The 25,038-nt window shown below is 41.6% G+C and overlaps 1 protein-coding gene across 2 annotated transcripts in view; it reads right to left on the minus strand.

Moving 5' to 3' along the window:
- The window catches only part of rfc1 (replication factor C subunit 1), a 74,221-nt gene that overhangs the window by 44,574 nt on the left and 4,609 nt on the right, over positions 1 to 25,038 (minus strand). The window contains exons 2-7 of one of the 2 annotated variants that reach the window (XM_033027124.1): positions 16,376 to 16,492; positions 16,143 to 16,218; positions 13,582 to 13,689; positions 10,809 to 11,041; positions 4,538 to 4,612; positions 3,915 to 3,992 (exon numbers count right to left, since the gene is read on the minus strand). In XM_033027124.1, the coding sequence (XP_032883015.1) occupies positions 3,915 to 3,992; positions 4,538 to 4,612; positions 10,809 to 11,041; positions 13,582 to 13,689; positions 16,143 to 16,218; positions 16,376 to 16,492 (687 nt within the window). The remainder of the gene's footprint in view (positions 1 to 3,914; positions 3,993 to 4,537; positions 4,613 to 10,808; positions 11,042 to 13,581; positions 13,690 to 16,142; positions 16,219 to 16,375; positions 16,493 to 25,038) is intronic. The other variant, XM_033027132.1, reaches the window with a different exon arrangement.

Below are 25,038 nucleotides of genomic sequence, written 5' to 3' on the forward strand. Positions count from 1 at the left end.
AGGGGGGGCTCTTTTAAAACTGAGATGGGGAAGAACTTCTTCACCCAGAGGGTGGTTAGTTTGTGGAGTTCACTGCCCCAGGGAGCAGTGGAAGCAGAAACGTTAAATTTATTTAAGTCAAAGATAGATGGTTTTTTAGCTGCCAAGGGGATAAGGGGCTACGGGGAGAGGGCAGGGATATGGACCTAGGTATGGTTAGTATAGTAGACCTGAGTGATCTCCTGGACAAGTGTCGATCGCCTGGATTGGGGTCGGAGAGGAATTTCCCGGATTTTTTTCCCGAATTGGACCTGGGTTTTTATCCGGTTTTTTGCCTCCCCCAGGAGATCACGCGGTTCTTGGGGTGGAGAGGGGTGATAGCGGTATAGAGGGGAGGGTAGTGTCTTGTGTTCTGTGTCTTGTGTCTACTGTTTGTGGGTAAGTGTGTCTGTTTAGTGTTCAGCCATGAGTGAATGGCGGTGCGGGCTCGACGGACCTGATGGTCTACTCTCGCACCTACTTTCTATGATTCTATGATTCTATGATCTTATATGTTTCAATGAGATCGCCTCTCATTCTTCTAAACTCCAAAGAGTAGAGTTCCAGCCTACTTAACCTTTCCTCATATGTCAATCCCCTCATTGCAGGAATTAATCTTGTAAACCTTCGCTGCACTGCCGCCAGGGCTAGTACATCCTTTCTTAAGTATGGACCCCAGAACTGTACACAGTATTCCAAATGTGGTCTCACTAATACTGTGTACAGCTGCAGCAAGACCTCCGTGTTTTTATACTCAATCCCCCTAGCAATAAAGGCCAAAACTCCATTGGCCTTCCTAATTGCTTGCTGCACCTGCATACTAACTTTTAGTGATTCATGTACTAATACCCCTAGATCCCTTTGCGTTGCATTACAACGCAGCTCCTCCTCATTTAGAAAATAACTTGCCCTATCATTTTTTTTCCCAAAGTGAATGACTTCACATTTATTAGTATTAAATTTCATCTGCCAAGTTGTTGCCCACTCACCTAGCTTATCTATATCCTTTTGCAGACTCTTCCTATCCTCCTCATCCCCTACTTTTCCTCCCAAAGACTCCAGAATCTTTCTTATTATAAATGTAAGGCTAACTGGTTTATAATTCAGTTTTCTCTCTCCCTCCTTTCTTAAAAAGTGGGGTTACATTGGCTACCCTCCAGTCCACAGGAACCGATTCAGAATCGAGAGAACATTGGAAAATGATCACCAATACATCCACAATTTCTAGGGCCACCTTGAGTACTCTGGGATGCAGACCATCAGGCCCTGGAGATTTATCTGCCTTCAGTCCCAAGTTTACCTAACACTATTTCTATCTAATGTGGATTCCCTTCAGTTCCTCCCTCCCACTAGATCCTCGGTCCCCTCGTATTTCTAGGGGATTGTTTGTATCTTCCTTAGTGAAGACAAAACCAAAGTACTCGTTGAACTGTTCTGCCATTTCCTTGTTTCCCCATTATAAATTCACCAGTCTCTGATTGTAAGAGACCTACATTGGTCTTCACTAATCTTTTCCTTTTTGCATACCTATAGAAACTTTTAGTCAGTTTTTTAATATTTTTCGCAAGCTTTCTTTCATGCTCTTTTCTCCCCCCTCTTAATTAACCCCTTTGTCCTCCTCAGTTCTAAATTTCTCCCAGTCCTCTGGTTTGCTGCTTCTTCTGGCCAATCTTCCTTGGATTTAACATTATCCTTGACTTCCCTTGTCAGCCACGGTTGAGCTTCCCAGTTTTATTTTTTCACTGGACACAGATGAACAATTTCTGGAGTTCATCTATGCGGTCTTTAAAACTTCGCCATTGCACCTCCACTGTCAACCCTTTAAGTATAATTTGCCCGCCTATCCTAGCCAATTCCCGTCTCATACCTTCAAAGTCTCCTTTATTCAAGTCAGGACCCTAGTCTCTGAATTAACCATGTCACTCCCCATATGCTAGGGATGAATGCCAGATCTTCCAATCTACCTCATTGCCGACCTTCCACTTTTAAAATCTGCACTCTCTCTGTACTTGTAACACTTTTACTATTTATCTTCTCTTTTGCAGTTCAAGGTTGATTAATGGTATGGTTTGCCTGGATAGTACAGAAAACATTTTACACTATCTGCGGTGCACATGACAATAATAAACTAATATATCTTTGATAAATCATAACAACATTGGAATAGGCCTTGCATCCCTATGAGCCCCTGCAATGCCATTCAGAAAGATAATTACATCAAATTTATTCCCAAATTTATTGAGCCTCCTACCAGCCAGAGCCAGAGGTGCAAAGTTGAATGATGTTTAACACTCAAGTGTTGCTTAACACTCGGCCCAAGATTTTCACAACTGAATATTTAATGCTCAAAATTGTGTCCAAGTCCTGGATTCTGCAGCTGAGCAAAAACGCTGGATCTAATTAGCCAATCCCTTGAATATGATTCAATGAGAATCATATTCCCAGTTCAAACTCCAATTAATCCCATAAATATAAACCAATGTCGATTTCCAAAAAACCATCATCGATAGCTATTCTATGTATGTATAGAAATCTTTACCCAAAAGTGTCCATTAAGAATCATTTTAATGTGCATGCAGCTCTAGGAATCCTCTTTACTGATCATACGGTTTAATTGTCATGGTTTTATTTCTTAAGAGACATGTTGACATGAGGAATATTATTTGTCACAAGATACTGTGACAAATAATTTGCCACATATTCTTCATGGGACATGAATCCTAGCTGAAGAAATCATTTGCCACACATGCTTGGGGATTTGATTTGGGGACTTGATTTCCCAAGCCAAAATAAGTGACTGAATGGATAAACATAAACCTAAAAACAAGTCATATAAGACCAGTCTTGAAAGGCATTGGTATGGTCATCTTTCCTATTCACTCATATTTTTTTATTCTGATGAACATTTTCAATTTGAAATGTTCCCTTCTCTCCCCACTGATGTAGCCTAACCCTATAGTATTTCCAGCATTCTCTGGTTTAGCATTTCCACCGGGTGACGCGCCAACAGTCTGTCATGTCCCTTCTCTGTTTTTATTATTTTAAGTATGTTTTAAATGTGTGTTTCAATGTTTCTTGGTTAGTTTATGTGGGGGGAGCGGGTAAGGGGGGACGTGGGGAAACTTTTTTTCAGTCACTTACCTCGACGGAGATTAGACTTTCTCAGTGTCTCATCCCCCCCGGACTAACAACTGGATTGGTGCGGCCTTACCTGGAGACCGGCCTGTGGCTTCAAGCCGCAGGCGCAGCGCGGACTTTCACATCAAGGAACTGCGATCCTTTGCCGAAGATCGCCAGAAGAAGTGCTCCGCCTGTGGACTTTTAACCGTGAAGAGGCGGTGGACTCAGGAAAACCATGTTGCGGAGTGTTCCATTCCGTCCCGACTTCGAAGTTTCGATCATCCCGACGAGAGGGCCTGAATATCGGAACATCTGTAGCAGCGAACTGCGGAGGGTTCAAAGGTCCCGACCACGGGTGAACAAAGGAGGAAGATGACTGAACTTTATTGGCTTCCATCACAGGTATGTTGAGCCCACTGTGGTGGATGTTTATGTTAAATTTTATTTTATGTGTACCTTGTGTTCTTTTCACTTAGTATGGCAACTCAAATTTCACTGTACCTTAAGTGACAATAAATGCGAACTTGAATTTTAGATTGCCAGCAGCTGCAGGTTCCTTTTTTGGTTTTCATTTAGATACGGGTACTGAGTTAAACATATAGAAATATATTCCCACTCAAGACTTATCCAAGAAATTCTACAAAAAAACTTTTGTAGCATTGCGTACAAAGCATTTTCAAACAAATAACCACAGTTTAAACACATAAGCAATAATTATTCCATTAGCTAGGTAGATCCGTTTCAAGTAAAACATTAGATCCTGTTTCAGTAATTACCTTTTTGCTTTTTGGCAAGTCATCCAACATTGCCAATGTTCTAGCAAATTCCTCATCTTCATGCAACTGCCGCTCCAGCTGAAAAAAGTTGGAAACTAGAATGTGGTTGAAAATAACGAGACAAAAATCGAACAATCAACATTACTAACACACGAGTACAATGACTCGCCAAGGACAAACGCCTACCAAAAGGACAATAAAGTTCCTCATGGATTTGATAGAATTGACTATCCCAATCAGAAACCCATTAGCAGGAAGTGCAGGGGAAGATTTCAACCAGTGGAGGCAAGAATAATTACAACAGAGTAAGACAGATTGAGGAGGTCCAAAAACTACACTGTTATTATGGATGAGGATTCATGTTGAGGTCTATCGTGTATTGGGCAAAAGAGGGTGAAAGTTACATATTGCAGGATTACTACAAATTGGCTGGAAACAACAACCCGAGAATAAAGGTGACATTCCAATGATTGGTCCAAATTCAAACAAATAACAAAGTATAAGATATTCACTTCTAGTTAAACCTATTGTTCGGTACAATGTAAAAAAGTCAAGATGCACAATAAGAAGGAATTGCTTGCTTGTATCTTCCCTTTAAATACAAATGTTTCAGCTTCAATTACCTCTGCGTCTTCATCAAGTTGCAGCTGGCGAGCAAGCTCCTCGTCATCAGCAGTGGAATCAAAACTGGGTGACGGCTAAGATCAAAAGGACCAATGTTAACTCATTGTTTAAGAAAGAACTGCAGATGCTGGAAAAATCGAAGGTAGACAAAAATGCTGGAGAAACTCAGCGGGTGAGGCAGCATCTATGGAGCGAAGGAATAGGTGACGTTTCGGGTCGAGACCCTTCGTCAGACTGTTGTGGGGGTGAGGGGGGGGGGGGGCGGCAGGAAGAAGAAAGGAAGAGGCGGAGACAGTAGGCTGTGGGAGAGCTGTGAAGAGGGGAAAGGGGGAGAAAGCAAGGACTACCTGAAATTGGAGAAGTCAATGTTCATACCGCTGGGGTGTAAACTACCCAAGCGAAATAGGAGGTGCTGCTCCTCCAATTTGCGTTGGGACTTCCTCTGGCCATGGAGGAGGCCCAGGACAGAAAGGTTGGATTCGGAATGGGAGGGGGAGTTGAAGTGCTGAGCCACCGGGAGATCAGGTTGGTTATTATGAACTGAACGAAGATGTTGGGCGAAGCGATCGCCAAGCCTACACTTGTTCTCACCGATGTAGAGCAGCTGACACCTAGAGCAGCGGATGCAATAGATGAGGTTGGAGGAGGTACAGGTGAACCTCTGCCTCACCTGGAAAGACTGCTTAGGTCCTTGGATGGAGTCAAGGGGGGAGCTAAAGTGACAAGTGTAGCATTTCCTGCGGTTGCAAGGGAAAGTGCCAGGGGAAGGGGTGGTTTGGGTGGGAACGGTCGAATTGACCAGGGAGTTACGGAGGGAGCGGTCTCTGCGGAAAGCCAAAAGGGGAGGGGATGGGACGATGTGGTCAGTGGTGGGATCCCGTTGGAGGTGGCGAAAATGTTGGAGGATTATCTGTTGTGTGTGACGGCTGGTAGGGCGGAAGGTGAGGACAAGGGGGACTCTGTCCTTGTTACGAGTGGGGGGGGATGGGGAGTGAGAGCAGAGCTGGGGATATAGAAGAGACCCAGGTGAGGACCTCATCTATAGTCGAAGAGGGGAACCCCCGTTCCCTGAAGAATGAGGACATCTCCGATGCCCTGGTTTGGAACACCTTACCCTGGGTGCAGATGTGGCGTAGATGGAGGAATTGGGAGTAGGGGATAGAGTCCTTACAGGAAGCAGGGTGGGAAGAAGTGTAGTCCAGATAGCTGTGGGAGTCAGTGGGTTTGTAGTAGATGACGGTCAGTAGTCTGTTACCTGCGATGGAGATGGTGCGATCTAGAAACGGTAGGGAGATGTCGAAAAATGGTCCAGGTGAACTTGAGTGCCGGATGGAAGTTAATGGTGAAATGGATGAAGTCAGTGAGTTCTGCATGGGTGCGGAGGCAGCACCAATGCAGTAGCGGAGGTAGAGTTCGGGGATAGGGCCACGGTACGACTCGAACAAGGATTGTTCGACGTACCCTACAAAGAGGCAGGCATAGCTGGGGCCCATGCGCGTGCCCATAGCTACGCCTTGGAATTGGAGGAAATGGGAGGAGTCAAACGAAAAGTTGTTGAGGGTAAGGACCAGCTCTGCTAGGCGGAGAAGAGTATCGGTAGAATGTTAACTCATCTCACCTTTCCCATTCAGACAATCGCTAATGTTTTGCATCACATACAGTACGTATTCTCCATTCCCAACCAAAGTGACAAGTTCTGGCACACCTCATCTATTTGGTTATATGCCACATCCTAAATACCCAAACTCACCTTTGTGCATGCAATTTCAACAGGAATTACTACAAATTAACACACAGAAATCTGTAATCCAACCTTTTCTAATCCAAAATTTCAATTAATCCAGTCCCTATATTCTCATTTTGAAAGAGGTCAGGACAGGGATACCCCTGATATGATAATTAAGGACATCAGAGGTTAAGGAGAGATCTAATCTTATATTACTAAAAGTCTGATCTTGACCACTTCCTGTTTTCTGTATATTGATTTTAGAACAAACGCTGCCACTTACGGCTGTGATTTTTGGCCATCTTACTCAGAGTCCCCCTCCACTGCGCAGGACAAGAGGATTTTTCCCATCGATGAAAAATAAAAGAGTTATTAGTGTTATTAGTAAAAATGTTGAGATTCGCTCTCCTGAAGGCCACGCCCCTTCCGGAGGGACTATAAAACCCGGAAGTGTTGGGTGCCTCAGTCAGTCTCTGCAAGATGGGGGAGCGAGAGGGTCACGTTTCTCAGTCTGAGCTATGAATAACACTGAACACATGTCTACTAAACTGTGAGTGGTTTTACTGACCCGTCAGTGCCCTTAATGTGGTTTGAAAATATAGTTTGGAAATGCTAAAGCGGTGTTGCCTTTGGTTTGGAATTGCTAAAGCGGTGTTGCCTTTGGTTTGGAAATGCTAAAGCGGTGCTGCCTTTGGTTTGGAAATGCTAAAGCTGTGTTGCCTAATTAAAGTTGCCTAGCCTAATTAAAGCTGCCTAGCCTAATTAAAGTTGCCTAGCCTAATTAAAGTTGCCTAGCCTAATTAAAGTTGCCTAGCCTAATTAAAGTAGCCTAGCCTAATTAAAGTCGCCCTGCCTAATTAAAGTCGCCCTGCCTAATTAAAGTCGCCCGGCCTAATTAAAGTCGCCCGGCCTAATTAAAGTCGCCCGGCCTAATTAAAGTCGCCCGGCCTAATTAAAGTTGCCTGGCCTAATTAAAGTTGCCTGGCCTAATTAAAGTTGCCTTGCCTAATTAAAGTTGCCTTGCCTAATTAAAGTTGCCTTGCCTAATTAAAGTTGCCTTGCCTAATTAAAGTTGCCTTGCCTAATTAAAGTTGCCTTGCCTTCTATATAATGATGCTGGGACCCAACGGGTCCCACTTAATCTAGTAGGTATATAAAATTATGCGGGGCATAGATAGGGTAGACAGTCAGAACTAGTTTCCCCCTGCGTGAAAATAACTACTACTAGAGGGCACATCTATAAGGTGAGGGGGGCAATGTTTATAGATGTGCGGAGCAGATTTGTCATCACATAAAAGGCGACTGGAACATGTTGCTGAGAGTGGGGATGGTGGTGGAGGCAGATATGATCATTTGGATAGGCATATGGATATGCAGGGAATGGAGGGATAGGGCATCATGTTTGGCAACTCATTACGGGCTGACGGGACTGTTCTTGTGCTCCATTATTCTACTGTAATATTCTATGAGCGTTTTATCTGTTGATAGATGGACTAATCGAACATGATAAAATACCCGGGTAAATGGGTGGCAAGAAAATCACGGTGGAATTGATCGACACGAGAGGAAAAGTCACAGCAAAAATAAGGGAATGGGATTTATGGTTTTCTCCGAGACTAGCATGGAAGCCTTCCTTCCAGCCCCTTAACTATGACAAAGAAATGAGAGAATTAAATGAGACCATTCCAAAGAAGTATTATGTCATTATAGGAATTATAGGAGCACCGAGTACCCTTGTGTATTCATATCTGGTCATACAGAGTCAGAGTGATACAGTGTGGAAACTGGCCCTTCGGCCCAACTAGCCCACACCGGCCAACATGTCCCAGTCCACTAGTCACACCTGCCCGCATTTGGTCCATATCCCTCCAAACCTGTCCTATCCATGTATCTGTCTAGCTGTTTCTTAAATGTTGGGATAGTCACTGCCTCAACTACCTTCTCTGGCAGCTTGTTCCAGACATCCATCACCCTTTGTGTGAAAAGGATACCCCTCAGATTCCTATTAAATCTTTTCTCCTTCACTTTAAACCTATGTCCTCGATTCACCTACTCTGGGCAAGAGACTGAGCATCTACCCGATCTATTCCTCTCATGATCTTATAAACCTCTAAGATCACCCCTCGTCCTCCTGTGCGCCAAGGAATTGAGTCCCAGCCTACTCAACCTCTGCCTATAGCTCAGACCTTCCAGTCCTGACATCCTCGTAAATCTTCTCGGTACCCTTTCCAGCTTGACAACATCTTCTGTATAACACGATGCCCAGAACTGAACACAATACTTTAAATGGGGCCTCACCAACATCTTACACAGTTGCAACATGACCTCCTAACTTTAAACTCAATACTCTGGCTGATCAAGGCCTATGTGCCAAAAGTCTCAAATTCAATTGGACATCTGCTGAATTAGCCAACTTCAGTCATGGGCAGGAATAAATTTGACTTTCATACTCCAAGGGGAATAGTGCCAGAACAATAATCTTGCTCTTAACATCAGTTAGATTAAGGAGATGATTACTGACTTCAGGAAGGGAAAGCCCAGGGTTCATGAACTCATCTTCATGGGTGGGACAGGAGCTGAGAGGGTCGACAACTGAAGTTCTTGGCCACGATTATATCAGAAAATCTGTTCTGGGCCCAGCACATTGATCCAATCACAAAGGCGATTCATCAAATCTCTACTTCCTCATTAGACGAAGGAGAACTGGTATTTTGCTCGTTTAAAAAAATAAATAAAACAGGTGTAGAGTAGAAAGCATACTGACTGGTTGCATCACGTCCTGGTTCGGTAATTTAAATGCTCAAGAACAAAGGAGGCTATAAAAGTGACTGGTTCATCACAGATATTGATCTCCCCACCATCAAAGGGATCTATAAAATGGGATCTGAAAAGGGCAGCGAATATCAGGGCGGCAGTGGCCGAGTTGCTGCATTAAACTGCACCAGAAACCCAGGCTGGATCCTGACAACAGGTGCTGTCTGTACAGAGTTTGCATGTTCTCCCTGTGATCGTGTGCATTTTCTCCGGGTGCAGCGTTCTCCACCCACACTTCAACTTACAGGTTTGTAGGTTTATTGGCTTCAGTAAAATTGTAAATTGTCCCTAGTGGGTAGAATAGTCTAGTTTATGAGGTAATCGCTGATCAACGCGGACTCGGAATGTCGAAGGGCCTGTTTCCACATTGCATCTCAACTAAACTAAGTAACCTGATCATGAATTCTGCCCAGTACATACTCCCATTTCCATTCTCTATCTTGAAAGGAAAGGTTGAGTAGGCTGGGTCTCTATTCCTTGGAGCACAGGGGGATGAGGGGTGATCTTATAGAGGTGTATAAATTCATGAGAGGAATAGATCGGGTAGATGCGCAGAATCTCTTGCCCAGAGTAGGGAAATCAGGGACCAAAGGACATAGGTTCAAAGTGAAGGGGAAAAGATATAATAGGAATCTGACAGGTAACTTTTTCCAAACAAAGGGTGGTGGGTGTATGGAACAAGCTACCAGAGGAGGTAGTTGAGACTGGGACTATCCCAACGTTTAAGAAACAGTTACAAAGGTACATGGATAAGACAAGTTTGGAGGGATATGGACCGAGCGCAGGCAGGTGGGACAAGTGTAGCTGGGACATGTTGGCCGGTGTGGGCAAGTTGGGCTGAAGGGCCTATTTCCACACTGTATAGCTCTACGACTCTATAAAACTAAAGTATATCAAAGAACCTCACTACTCCAGCCACACTCTCATCTCGCTGCCACCATAAGGAAGGAACTAAAGCCAGAGAATATCTCCAGGTTTAAGAACAGCTTCTTGCCAACAACCATGAGGCTCTCATGGAGATTACCAGAACCACACTGCACAACGTTACCCCAGCAACAAACTACTATGGACTTCTTATTAGTTTGCACCAAACATTTTGGTTTGCACCATTATCGTCTGGTTACCTAGTTTTACTGATAGTCTGTTTATTGTATATTTGCTGTGATGTTGCATTAATGTCCCTTTAAAGCTGCAGTTTGCAAGGAATCTCACTGTTCCATTCCCTGTGCATTTGACAATTAATCACTTTTGACTGTTAAATAATCACTAAATGCACTGGTCATAGCAGGACCCAACCAAACAAACCAAAAATGGGTTGAACTTTGTATTAATTTCCCACGATATTTTAATAGAAATAAACAAAAGCATAAGCCTTCCCATGTCCACAATTGGGATGCTCTGCAAAGTCTAACAACCAATTAATTCGCATCAACAACAACAAATGGCACCATGAAGAATAGCTGCTGACAGTGTGATAATGCTACAGTAGAGAAAAACAAAAATGTGTACGGCACAGCAGATTTGAAGATCAGGGCCAGCAAAAATGAAGAATTTACGCAAGTGAATAAATGCAAGAAGGGGAAAAAAAGATTGTGGGGTTCTGAACTAACAGACAGCCGGGTTAAAAACGACAGGTTATACTTTGGTAATCAAGCCTCCAACAACCTAGTTTAAAACTGAATCATAGATAAATATAACAAGAATAGGAACATAATGCAAACAATCCTTACTGCTTTCCTTTTGCTGGTCACCAGTTTTTTACTTGATCTGTGCACACTGCCTGAGCCAAAGAAATCTTGAACTGACGTGGCTGTAAATTTTACTGGACTTGATTTGGGCTTCGTTGGTTTGAGTTGTGATGTTGTATCTGCGGTTCTTCCAGATCCCGACGTTCCAGGGAGACCACCATTTTCCCTGGATTTCTGAGCCACCTTCTTACTTTGCAAAATGTCATCCTCTTCATCTGAAGTTAGAAAGGTAAAAAAGGAATGTGCCATTCTCAGGTGGTAAATGGAACAAGTGACAATGAGAGCACCCAGTACTGCTTATAGACATTATTACATAAAACAAATAATCCCAAAACCATCATGTAGAATATCCAATATCTAAATGGGGATGACTTAAACAACTTCTGCACATTGTTTGAAGTCTTGAGAAACAGTGGGGGTTTTTTTGTCAGTTCTATACAATCAACAGATGAAAATTCAGTACAATTGACAATTTTACTGTGCCAGATACCATCATAATGGCTGACAGTTAATTCCTAGTTACATCACATCTAGTCTACAACTAATTTGCAGCCAACTGATATACTCAGTGGTGTATAGTTCAATGCCTACCTTACAAGTACAGAATAGAAACATAGAAACATAGATAATAGGTGCAGGAGTAGGCCATTCGGCCCTTCGAGCCTGCACCGCCATTCAATATGATCATGGCTGATCATCCAACTCAGTATCCCATACCTGCCTTCTCTCCATACCTCCTGATCCCTTTAGCCACATCTAACTCCCTCTTAAATATAGCCAATGAACTGGCCTCAACTACCTTCTGTGGCAGAGAATTCCACAGATTCACCACTCTCTGTGTAAAAAATGATTTTCTCATCTCGGTCCTGAAAGACTTCCCTCTTATCCTTAAACTGTGACCCCTTGTTCTGGACTTCCCCAACATCGGGAATAATCTTCTTGCATCTAGCCTGTCCAACCCCTTAAGAATTTTGTAAGTTTCTATAAGATCCCCCCCCTCAATCTTCTGAATTCTAGCGTGTACAAGCCGAGTCTATCCAGTCTTTCTTCATATAAAAGTCCTGCCATCCCAGGAATCAGTCTGGTGAACCTTCTCTGTACTCCCTCTATGGCAAGAATGTCTTTCCTCAGATTAGGAGACCAAAACTGTACGCAATACTCCAGGTGTGGCCTCACCAAGACCATGTACAACTGCAGTAGAACCTCCCTGCTCTTATACTCAAATCCTTTTGCTATGAATGCTAAATACTTTTAGATAGAGCAACCAAAGTTCAATCTTTTATATACTTGATTATTCATATTAAAGCAGCATCTTCTTTTAAATGCTTACGCTCAATTCTAATCTCCAAAAATTAATAATTCAGGGAGGGAAGGCTTTTGTTGAAAACAATTTGCTAATATCCCTGCCTCAGTAGTACAGAATAATAAGTCTAGTTTATCAATGAAGACTCCAATATTTACAACACAAGTAATTGAAAAGAACATGATCAATTCGAAGGAGGAGCCATCTTGGTGAACGGCTGCTAGCCAGCAGCCGTCCGTTTTAATTTGTTTTTTTAATAGTTTTTAGTGAGTCCTGTTTTTTGTTTGTAGGGGATATGGACTTTTTAATGTGGGGGGTAGGTGTAAACTTTATTTCTAGGTCCCTACCTGGTCGGTGTGGCAGCTTTTTCTCCGGGCTGCCCGTCGACCCGTCCTCGTGGCCTATAGCGGGCTTGGAGCGCCATTTCCTGGCGGGGACCGCCCAGCACCTCGGCCTCGGTGGCAGCACAGCGCTGGAGCGCTATCGCGGAGCGGAGCGGGCGATGCCTTGCCTGGGTCGCCGCGCTGGAGCTCTGGTGAGCTGGACCGCCAAGAGCAACATCTCCGGGCTGCGGGACTGCGGAGCGGCGGCGTGCGTAGAGGCGGCGCCGACTTTATCATCGGGAGCCTGGGAGCTCCAAACCGGCACGGCCTTGTCGGCTTCAGCAGCCGCGGTCTCCAACCAGGTAGCGGCCGATCCAGGTGGCCCAGCCACCGGGAGGACTCTCCCGACGCCGGGGAAAGACCACCCGGTGAGAACGGCCAGGAACATCGGGCCTCCGTAGAGGCAATTGCGGTGGCCTCAATAGGCCTGACTTTGGGGTGAACTTGAGGTGGGGACTGGACATTGTGCCTTCCCCCACAGTGCTATCCACTGTGGGGGGATGATTTTTTTTTGTCTAATGTAATCCTGTAAGTCTGTGTCCAAGATGGCTGCCGTGAAGAGAGAGTGGACGCTGGCGCGCTTTGGCTGCCGCTGCTCTCTCTTCACATTGTGTTTTTGATTTTCTGTTTTTGGATTGAATTCTGTTTTTAATTTGTGTCTCTGTGATTACTTTATTACTTATTTTATTCTGATTATATGTTTTTATTCCTATTAATCCATTTAAGGTGTCCTTGAGATGTCTGAAAGGCGCCCATTAAATAAAATTTATTATTATTATTATTATGATCAAAGTGCATTCAAAATCTAGTGTTTTGACAAATTGCTCCAATATGATTCTAAGTTTACCCGTCACAAGTTGCGTCATCTATAAAAATTATTTATTTTGAAAAAATTGGAGCTCATCAGGAGCAGTCATGCTCAATAATCTAGTTGTGCTTTCTGATCCAGATTAATGGACAAAAGAAAAGCGAGAAATAATGAGAGCTCATTCAAACTGATATCATACTGCATTTTCTCAAAAACAGGTCAAAATTACTTCCAGGAACATAGATCAAATCAATTTCTTACCAGTTTCAGAAATCACAACAGGCTCTGCTGTGGAGAATTCTGTAGGTTTGGAGGAAGACGACTCCTTTTTGTTTTTCTTTTCTGGGGGTGATGTTTCTGGTTCTGAATCTGCAGTACAGCAATACATGCAAAACAAAAAACAAATTTCTTTACAAGTATTCAAAAAGGAACTGCAGATGCTGGAAGATCGAAGGTACACATGTATCTTTGGAGCGAAGGAAATAGGCGACGTTTCGGCCCGAAACGTCGCCTATTTCCTTCGCTCCATAGATGCTGCTGCACCCGCTGAGTTTCCCCAGCAATTTGTGTACCTTTCTTTACAAGTAGCCCACCTTCCGTCAATACGAAGATGCTCAAAGCATGCTGGAAATAATGAGTACACCTTTGTCCAGTTCACTGTTTGGTAGTGTACTAATCACACAGATATAGAAAATCAAGGTTTCTTTGATAGTATTTGCATTGGAAGCAAAACTTGAACCGACTTGAAAAGATGAAGGGAGGGTCACAACGTCAAGAATCATGCTATGGATATTAAATGCATCAGATACTGGACTTTTCTAACACACATTAATGCACTTTTGCTGTACAAGATAGTTCTCATCTGTTGGATACTGACCCAGCAATTCCATGATCAAATACCAAAGGAAGTAACTGCAGAAGCTGGTTTACACCAAAGATAGACAAAATGCTAGAGTAACGTCACCCATTCCTTCTCTCCAAAGGTACTGCCTGTCCTGCTGAGTTACACCAGCATTTTGTGTCTACCAACATTGTAATGTTGTGCGTGTGAACAGCCATTCGGGTCCCAGTAAGCTGGGATTGTATCCTGGGTAGACACAAAAAGCTGGAGTAACTCAGGGTTTCAACCCAAAACGTCACCTATTATTTTTCTCCAGAGATGCTGCCTGTCCCACTGAGTTACTCCAGCTTTTTGTGTCTATCCTCAGTTTAAACCAGCATCTGCAGTTCCTTCCTACACATTGCATCCTGGGTGCCATTCAGCCCTTCCAAGGTGGTAATAAAGGAGATAGACAAAAATACATGCATATAACCTGCTCATGACACTCGATTTGTTCAATTTGTTAAAAATGAATTATTTAATTTATTATTGGAACATGATCAACACATCTAAGTCAGTAGTTGCAACAAAATCACAAATAATCAGTCTCATTGTACAAGGCTGGAACAGGTCAGGCAGCTGTTTTTTATTAAATGACAATTCCACGAGTTTCCTTATCATTATTCACAACAGTTCCTGTTTCCTCATATCTGGCACACTATTGTACATAACACCATTATGAAAACATTAAAGTCAAAAACCATAGTCCAAGGTCAGCACATCCCATTGCACAACCAAATACTTTTAGAATTATATCAATTCATGCTTTTAAAAAGAGAATATACCAAATTACCTCCTTTTGATTTAAATAACAGAATATCCAATTTGTATAACATTTGTAATTTAATTAATTTTGAAAACAAGTGAAATGTTTCACTCGCCTATCACATTAGATCAGATGAACTGCTCATATTCAACTAAGAACCACAATCAATCTGGGGCATAAAATAACCTAAAAAACACTGGCAGTAAACTTTATTTCTTCCAAGAAGATACTTTCACACAGTTCACACCTGGTTACTAAAACAAGAGGAACTTTCCATCAACAGGTTCACAGTTCAGATGAATGGTAGAAATGCATTAACAATCGAAACACAAAGGTGGATCAATAACTACTTATTGGGCAAATGAAATATTATTGCGTCTTAGTGCTATGACGGGCAAGATTTAGAAGATCGGAGGTTGAGATTTTCACAGCACACCAGGAGCAGGCTGCAGAGTTAGTAGAATGCACTATTGATACTTTCCAAAATTCCCATTCCTCTGGAAAAATTGGGGTTGGAAGGTAAAAAATGTCACAGTGCCTTTTCAGACATGAGAAATAGGGAAATATAGACAAGGTAGAATAACATTGGTTGTTAAAAATAAAGATGTCGTGACAGAGCACCTGCCAAGTCATATGATTCAGAAACATAGCATAATCAGGTAGAATGAACCTGATTTTATGAAAAGACATATCATATTTGGCAAATAACTTTTTAAAATGTAGATGGAAGTATGGAGGATTAAGGGTGAATAGTAATAGTCCATATTTTATTCAAAAAAACATCTGATGTGGCGCCAGACGAATGATTGTTACAGAAATTATGGGGTTGGAGGCATGTAGAGATGGAAGAAAGACTGGGCAAATGGGTGGCTATGCACTCGACTTCAACCGACACTCAATTTAGAAGTATACAAGTCCAAAGGCAATTGACAGGGAAAATGCAGAAAGGATGTCTTCCCTCATGGGGGAGTTTAAACAATGGAATATGTTTGTGAAATAAGGGGTCACCCTTCCAAGATGGAGATAAAGGGTAATTTCATATTGACATTAAAACAAACTGCCCAACAGCAGCAAACAACAATCTAATATCGTTATGGAAAGGAAGAAAAACTAGAAACTTCCCTTGTACCTTCTTCCCCACAGGTTATATGATACTTAGTGTTCTAAATACTTTACCTGAATCATATATAATGCGTTTGTTCCTGTGTACTGGCTTTTGTTTGACTGCTTTTGATTTGCACGAGTCCTTTCTCTGAAAGCATTAAGCAAACAGACTAGTCAGTGCACGTGATGACAAACAGGATCCACTCCATATTGCCTGTTGCCTTGGATGCAAGTTGGCAGACATTCAATGTACACATTTGAATCAATGTGTAACTCAGAACCTTACAAAAATAACATAAACTAACCTTGACATCAGCTTTCTTCATGTTTGACAACCCTTTGTCAACATGTTTCATTTGGTTCTTTTCTAAAGCCTCGCTCCCGGGCTTCTTTTCCGTAGGAGCAAAAAATCTTCGGATGTCCTGCGAATAACAATTGCACCATTTTTCACCAAGAACTCAAAAGTCATAAGAGTCATGAAGTCATACAGCTTGACAGACAAAGAAAAATGTTGACTTCTTAAGAGGGAGAGAGAAAAAAAAATTAGAAGATGGGGCTGAGGCAGCAGAAGGCACAGCCATAAAAGTTGGAAGAGAAAGACAAGATGCACAAGCTGGTATTGGAGGGACACGCTGATCTGTTCTGTGGATGAGCTCAGAGATAAAGGGATTTCAATGTGCAAGTGATCAGTAAATGGGATGCGTGCAGTTAAAGTACAGACAACAGAAATCAGATCCTCCATAGTATTGAAACTTCCACAAAATCTGTGTTAACCCCTCCATGACAGGACTTTGAACAGTATAGCACATGAATGCCCCCTTCGGCCCACAATGTTTGTGCCGAACATGATGCCTAGCTGAACTGATCTCATCTACCTGCAAGTGATCCATATCCCTCCATTCCCAGCAAAACCATGTGCCTTTCCAAAAGCTGCTAAAATATCTTGTCTTGGCCTTAACAGCCTGACCCAGTGCTGCCACCAGGACAACAGGCTAAGGCCAAGATAAGACTCAATATCTGTAATAACTTGATACTTGGAAGGTACGTGACCGCCAGAAATGTGGAAACAATGTCTACTTCCTCATAAGAAAACTACTTTTTTTTTTTTAAAGACGCTGCTATCACTGTACTCTTGTACTAACGTATGCTTGTGCTTATGTATTGTATTGTATTACTGAATTGTATGCAAAACAAAGCAATTCACTTGATCTATGTACATGTGACAATAAAGCACTGTTGAATTATTGAATTGATTTTGTAGTGTTCAAATAATGGACATTTCTGCTCACATACTAAAAGTCAGGAATTAATGTGACAGAAAAGAGTATAATCTGTTTTATATGACACCCAATACGAAACCCTCCTACAACTAAACACTAATAACAACCACTAGGGGCCACATGTACTGCGATTTTAGATAATAGTAACTCCCTGCTGTGATCAGTAAAACAAGACTCTTCTGTGCCAACAGAAAGAGAACTAGAGCAATAAAAAAACCTCAGCTGCACTTATTCTCTCAATATTCACGTACAAAGACACCGACTGATTTTGACAACTCTATCAAACATGGATAACTCGATTGATTGTAATAATGAATAGTCTTTTCTAAGACTGGATAGCACGCATACAAAAGCTTTTCACTGTACCTTAGCACATAATAACTAAATGAACTCAAAGCTTCTCAGTAATATTTCTTCCAACAAAACGGTGGACATTTTCAACAACAATATTCATAATCTTGATTTGTCTAGATACAACACATGGGGAATGAAAATCCTATAGTCAACCAATCTCAAGAAATAAGGTAGATACAAAGGCTGAAAAATGACGTGGTATTAGATAAGGGAGTAATGGTGGGCAGAAGGAAACATATGGTGATAGACATGTAGACAATGGAAGAAGAAACCCAGCTGGATAGGCGTGTGAATGATGGGCCTATGGAAATGGGAAAGATAAACAAAAAAGGTTAAGAGAACCAATGTGGACCAGGAGAGGTGGGAATGAAACAGAGTGTTTATCAAAAGTTTGGAAAAATGGAATTTGAGCAGTTGGGACTTCAAGTGGAATACACGGGGTTTTTAGTCTAGTTTGCGTGTAGCCTTATGTCGGCAGTGCAGAAGGCAGAGCAGACAGGTCAGTGTGGGAATGGGAAGGAGAGCACTTCATTTTCCACTCAGTTTTCAGCACTCAGTTGAGTCTGATCAAATCCTCAAGTCTAGAATTGAAACAAGGCTGCATCGTGAAAGACAGAAACATTGCAGGCTTAGTTCTCACTTGCACCAGGCTTTGGATCTCCTCAAGTTTTGCCCTGATACAAGGGTTGAAATTATTTCTGCAGGCATCGAACGGACTCAACTGAGTTTAGAAGGATGAGGGGGTCCTGTGACTTGCCGAATAAAGAAAGGCCTGGATAGAGTGGATGTGGAGAGGATGTTTCCACTAGTGGGAGAGTCAAAGACCAGAGGCCATAGCCTTAGAATAAAAGGACATACCTTTAGAAAGGAGATGAGGAATTTCTTTAGTCAGAGGGTGGTGAATCTGTGGAATTCATTACCACAGGCAGCTGTGGAGGTCAAGGCAATGGATGTTTTTAAGGCAGAGATCATTTAGATTCTTGATTAGTAATGGGTATGGGGGAAGGCAGGAGAATGGGGTTGAGAGAGAAAGATAGATCAGCAAAGATTAAAAAGCAAAGTAGACTTGATGGGCCAAATGGCCTAATTCTCCCCCTATAACTTGTGAACTAAAATGCTAAGCATAGTCGGGCAGTTTGCTGCATTTTAATAAAGTAAAAAATAAAGACATTTGGGTGAGAATATTCCGTTCTTGCATGAAGCAAGATTCCTTCTTTTACTGATGCAGTCCATGGAAAATTCTGTTTGGAAAACCAGTCACTGTTACCTCAGGAGGGAGAATCTACTTGTCTAGTATTAGACAATAGGTGCAGGAGTAGGCCATTCAGCCTTTCAAGCCAGCACCGCCATTCAATGTGATCATGGCTGATCATCCCCAATCAGTACCCCGTTCCTGCCTTCTCCCCATATCCCCTGACTCCGCTATTTTTTAAGAGCCCTATCTAGCTCTCTCTTGAAAGCATCCAGAGAACCTGCCACCACTGCCCTCTGAGGCAGAGAATTCCACAGACTCACTGTACACTGTATTGCTGTACATTCATGTTCCAGGCTCATTCAACCGCACACCCAATGCCAAGAAAGAATTCCAAACTCACGGTTGTTTTCATGCAAATACAAGGGGAGCAAACTTGGCACTGGTCACTGCTGTGTACGTAAAAGGCGACACTAAAAAAATACTCAAACCAACAACTACTTTGAGATACAGGGATGCAAGGATCCCCTTAGGGGATACAAGAAATTGCAGATGCTGATATACAAGGACACAAAGTGCTGGAGTAACTAAGTGGTGCAGTATCTCTGGAGAAAATACAAAGCAAACAAAGCACTGGCTGAAGAAACTGTGTATAAATTCTTATCTTTATTCATCATTTATGTGTAAAAATATTTAATCTGAGGAACAGGGGTGCCGTGTGGTCACATTATAGGAAAATTAATGTATTCCAGACTGGAACACAACGATGATAGTTTCAGAGTCGAATTTCACGATTCTGCTCATTTCAAGGCAATGGAATTCTTCAGCCTCATCCAAATGAGCAATGAAATTCTCGATTCCAGAGACTCCCATAAATGGTCAACTACTCATCCCCCCCCCCCCCCCCCAAAGGAACAGGTAGCGGGAGAGCGGCGTCTAACAGCGAGAGAGAGGGGGCAGATGCGAGTGGGAGACAGGGGAGAGCGAGCACACAGACCCGCGCCTCATCCACAGCCAGGATCGAATCCGGGTCCCCGGCACCGCAAGTGCTGCAGAACTGCCACTGGACCGCCCAGTCTCCCCCCGTCCCCGTCCGTCCCCCCCCGTTCCCACCCGGGAGGCAGCCAGAGACGTCCGGGTTGACCCCGAACGACGACACCAGCGGCCCCAGGCCCACAGCCAGTGCAGAGAAATAGCGCCAACCCTTGCTCAACTCCGCCTGTCCCGCCAGGCCAACCGACAGGCATGGACCGACGACACCAGCGGCCCCAGGCCCACAGCCAGCGTGGAGAAGAAGTGGCAACTACAGCCCAACCCCGCTTCAACTCCCGAGGAACCCGGTCCCTAATGGGCCGGGCGAAAGCCGAGAACCAACCATCAACGGGGATATACACAAAGTGCTGCAGCAACTCAGCTGCCTCTTCCCCGCGCCGCCTGCAAGCCCGGCCCGACACCTCCAGCCGCCTCCGGACAGGGACGGGACACCCGAGAGGGGACGGGGACGGCCCAGCAGAAAATCAACAGCGCCCGTAGCCCGTCCCTGACCACAGACGAGCACGATCTCGCTCACATACCAAAGCATAAAGCAATAAGAATGACAAAATAATCTTAGCTTATAACAAAGGAACAATAAATACAACTAATTCATTGTTTGAAAGCAGTATTTTCTGACCTAGAAGCTGGAAAAAATGGAAGAAATGAAGGTGCATATATACACAAGCTCCACTGCTTTCCAGCAATGTTTATGCATAGTGACCTTTGACCTGGGCATGCTCAGTCGGAATATCGAACTCGCTTATTCCTAGTTGAATATTCACCTCAATTAACTTTAGAGACAGTCTTCAAAACCAGCACAACCACTGCAAAATGTATTAACGCAATAAAAAACAAAACATTCACTTAGACTCTGTTGTAAAGGAAGTCCAATACTAAAGAAAAGAAAATTAGTTTACTGCTCTTTACTACTCTTATTAATTTTTAGATCTTAAACAATAAAGGATGGAAAGGGACAAATGCTATTTTAAATTTAGGACCACTCAGGTAGTAATAAGCAAGGGTGGAAAATAAAATAAATTGCAACACTGAAGTCCAAAAAGTCTGCAAATTTTTGGAAACTTATTCAGAAGATCTGAAAGTCCATCTTTTAACCTTTAATTTCAAATTACTTTTAAAACCAGCAGTTTCTGAAGATTTTGATGTAGGGATTGGCGGCTTTGAGGCCAAGTTTGCAGATTATACATAAATAGGTGGAGGGGCAGGTAGTGAAGAGAAAGCAGGGACTCTGCAGAAGGACTTGGACAAGTTGGGAGAGTGGGCAGAGAAGTGGCAGATGGAATATAGTGCAGCAAAGTGTGGAGTTTTGCATTTTGGTAGTAGGAATAAATGGAGAGAGAATACAGAAATCGGAGGTGCAAAGGGACTTGGGAGTGCTTGTGCAGGATTCCCAAAATATTAATCTGCAAGTCGAATCGGTAATAAAGAATGGCAAACGCAATGCTAGCATTTATTTCAAGAGGGCTAGTATACAAAAACAGGAATGTAATGCTGAGACTCGAAGGCGCTGGTCAGGCCGCATTTGGAGTGCTGCGAGTAATTTTGGGCACCATATCTGAGGAAGGATGAGCTGGCTCTGGAGAGGGTCCAGAGGAGGTTTACAAAAATGATTCTAGGAATGAGTGGGTTAACATATGATGAGCGTTTGATAGCAATGGGCCTGTACGCGCTGGAGTTTAGAAGAATGAGGGGGGACCTCATTGAAACGTACCGAATAGTGAAAGGTCTGGATAGAGTGGATGCGGAGAGGATGTTTCCACTGGTGGGAGAGTCGAGGACTAGAGGTCATAGACTCACAATTAAAGGACATTCCTTTAGAAAGATGGAGGAATTTCTTTGGTCAGAGGGTGGTGAATCTGTGGAGTTCTTTGCCACAGAAAGCTGTGGAGGCCAAGTCAATGGATGTTTTTAAAGCATAGATAGATTCTTGAATAGTACTGGTGTCAGGGGTTATGGGAAGAAGGCAGGAGAATGGGATTAGGAGGGAGAGAATGATCAGCCCTGATTGAATGGCAGAGTAGACATGATGGGCTGAATGGCCTAATTCTGCTCCTATCACTTATGACCTAAACCTATCTACCCACCTATCTCAATAGTAAATGGTACAAGATCCACCTATTAAGTTTCAATACAACACTTCCGCAATATTGTGTTATTTGTTTCCTGAAGGATCCTAATAGGTTTTGACAGGATCAATGTGCAAGGCATGTTCTCGTGAAAAATCTATAACTTGGTGGTTATTTCTTAAAGACAGGTGGATCGAAATTTTCTTTAAAAAGCAAGAGGGCGATAGACAAGGGAGGCAAGGGAGTTAAAAGCAGATTTGGTTACAATTGGATTGTCCATATTTTGAAATACAGAGCAGGTTTAAGAAGCTAATGATCTATTCCTGTTATTTTCTTTCAGATGCTGTGTTGACCAATTTATGATATTGTTGCAATGTCACTTCAGAATGTTAAGCGAAGGGAGACAAAAATGCTGGAGAAACTCAGTGGGTGAGGCAGCATCTATGTAGCGAAGGAATAGGTGACGTTTCAGGTCGGGTCAGAATATTAAGCAGCAAGTTCTCTGCACCCATGGACAGTAGCAATCCTTATTATCACAACACTTGCTTAACAATGTAAAAAACTGCAGCACAAGTACTCTATTCCAAAAGCTTTTCTGCGTGTGTGGGTGCAGACACGAGCACCAAAACGTTTTTACATTCATCTGCTTACCATCTCAATAGAAAATGTTTTAGTGCAAAGACAATATCAATACATTTGGATCCAATTTCAGCATCCTGAAAATAACCAACATTCTATTCTTTTTTTATTTTTTATTTTATTTTTTTAATATATTTTTTTATTAAAGGTAATCAATTACAATGCTTCAAACAACTTTATATCAAATTAATTCAATTTGCATTAAGTAAAACACTAGTAATACTTATCTACTATTTTTTTAGAAATAATGATAGAGAAAGAATAGAACAGTTATAAATCATTAAGAGAGTGATTAAATAATAATTTGATTATATATAAGAAAGAAAAGAGAAACGAAAAAAAAAAAAAAAAAAAAAAAAAAATTTGAGTAACCACAATATGTATTATTAATAACACTACTACAAGTGATAGTATCAATAAAGACATATATGTTAATTCCAATATAAAAATGAATTATTCTCACCAAATCCCACAGGGTGCACGCCGAGCTGTGTTGCCAAGAACAGCTACTTCTCTAAATACTGTATATATGGAAACCATATCTGTTCAAAAGAATTATACTTGTCCAATAGGACAAATCTAATTCTTTCCAGATGTAACGTCTCCATCATCTCTGTTGCCCACATTTTGGTTGTGGGGGATAATGTTCCCTTCCAAAATTTCAATATGATTTTTTTCCCAATTATCAAACAGTAATCAAAGAAATTTCTTTGATTTACTGTAAGTGATAGATGTAAATCCGGAATTCCAAATATTATTAGCTTTGGGTTAGGGTCCAATTTAACTTTGATGACTTCAGAAATAACTTTAAAAATTTCTGTCCAGTAATTATTCAATTTAGGACATGTAACGAAACTATGTATTAAATTTGCCTCTGCTTTCTTGCACTTATCACAAATAGCGGAGAGATTCGGAAAAATACTATTTAATTTAGTTTTCGAATAATGTAACCTATATAATACTTTAAATTGTATCAGTATATGTCTGGCGTTTAATGAACACCGGTGTATTCGTTGTAGACTTTCTTCCCAGTTTTCTTTTGTTATAGCCAATCCCATTTCATTTTCCCATGCTTGACGATATATTTCCGTTATTGGATTCTCCTTATCCAAAATGATGTTATATATATAGGCTATTAATTTTTCTGTATTTGGATGTAAATTAAACAGTTCGTCTAACAATCCTGCTTCTTTATTTTTATAATCTTGTGTATTGGATTTAATATAATCTCTAATTTGTAAATACCTAAACAAATGTTGTGGAGACAATCCATAAATATCTTGTAACTCCTGGAATAAAAGAAATTTTCCTTTTCTATAAAGGTGTTCTATCCTTGTAATTCCTAAATCATCCCATTGTTTAAACCCCCCATCTAATATAGCAGGTTTAAACGATGGATTATTCATAATTGGTAATCTAAATGAGAGATTATCCAAATGTAGAGTCTTAACTATTTGTTTCCAAATACGTCTATTATTATATATTATTAGGTTGTCTTTATAATATTTTTTTTGTACTTCCGTTGGTGCAAAAATTATCGAACCTACATTGAAAGGTAGACAGTCTTCCTTTTCTATATTTAACCATGTCGGTTCATGATCCATATTTACCCACCAGAAATTCATATTCTTAATCTGAACAGCCCAGAAATAATATAAAAAGTTTGGAAGTGCTAATCCTCCATTTATCTTAGCTTTGCATAGATGTTTTTTATTTATTCTGTGATTTTTATAATCCCAAATAAAACTATTGACAATATTATCAATTTTTTTTAAAAAAGTTTTCGGAAGAAAAAAAGGAATAGCCTGAAACAAATATAACAACTGCGGTAGAAATACCATCTTTATGGCACTTATTCTACCAATCATGGATATAGGAAGTGTTTTCCAATATAAAATATTTTTTCTAAGTTTATCTAATAGTTGAGGATAGTTGGATTTTATTAATGAGTTATGAGTTTTAGTTACGTTAATCCCTAAATATTTAAGTTTGTCTGTAACTACTTTTAATGGGTATTGTTGTAATGTATTTAGATTTATTCCTGTTATTGGCATAATCTCGCTTTTATCCCAATTAATCCTATACCCAGAAAATGCACCAAACTTAGTTATAATGTTTAGCAGGTTGGGAATACTAATTTCCGGTTTTGTAATATAAATCAAAACATCATCTGCATATAAAGAAATTTTATTAATTGTTGTATCAGTATTATAGCCATATATTTCAGGTTCAGATCTAATTTTTTCCGCCAATGGTTCTATCACCAATGCGAACAATAAGGGTGATAACGGACATCCCTGTCTGCATCCCCTAGAGAGTTTGAATTTGGCTGATAACATTTGGTTAGTCAAAATTCTTGCCATAGGATTCGAGTATAAAATTCT

This window comes from Amblyraja radiata, chromosome 1 (assembly GCF_010909765.2).
Source record: "Amblyraja radiata isolate CabotCenter1 chromosome 1, sAmbRad1.1.pri, whole genome shotgun sequence".
Classification (NCBI taxonomy): Eukaryota; Metazoa; Chordata; class Chondrichthyes; order Rajiformes; family Rajidae; genus Amblyraja; species Amblyraja radiata.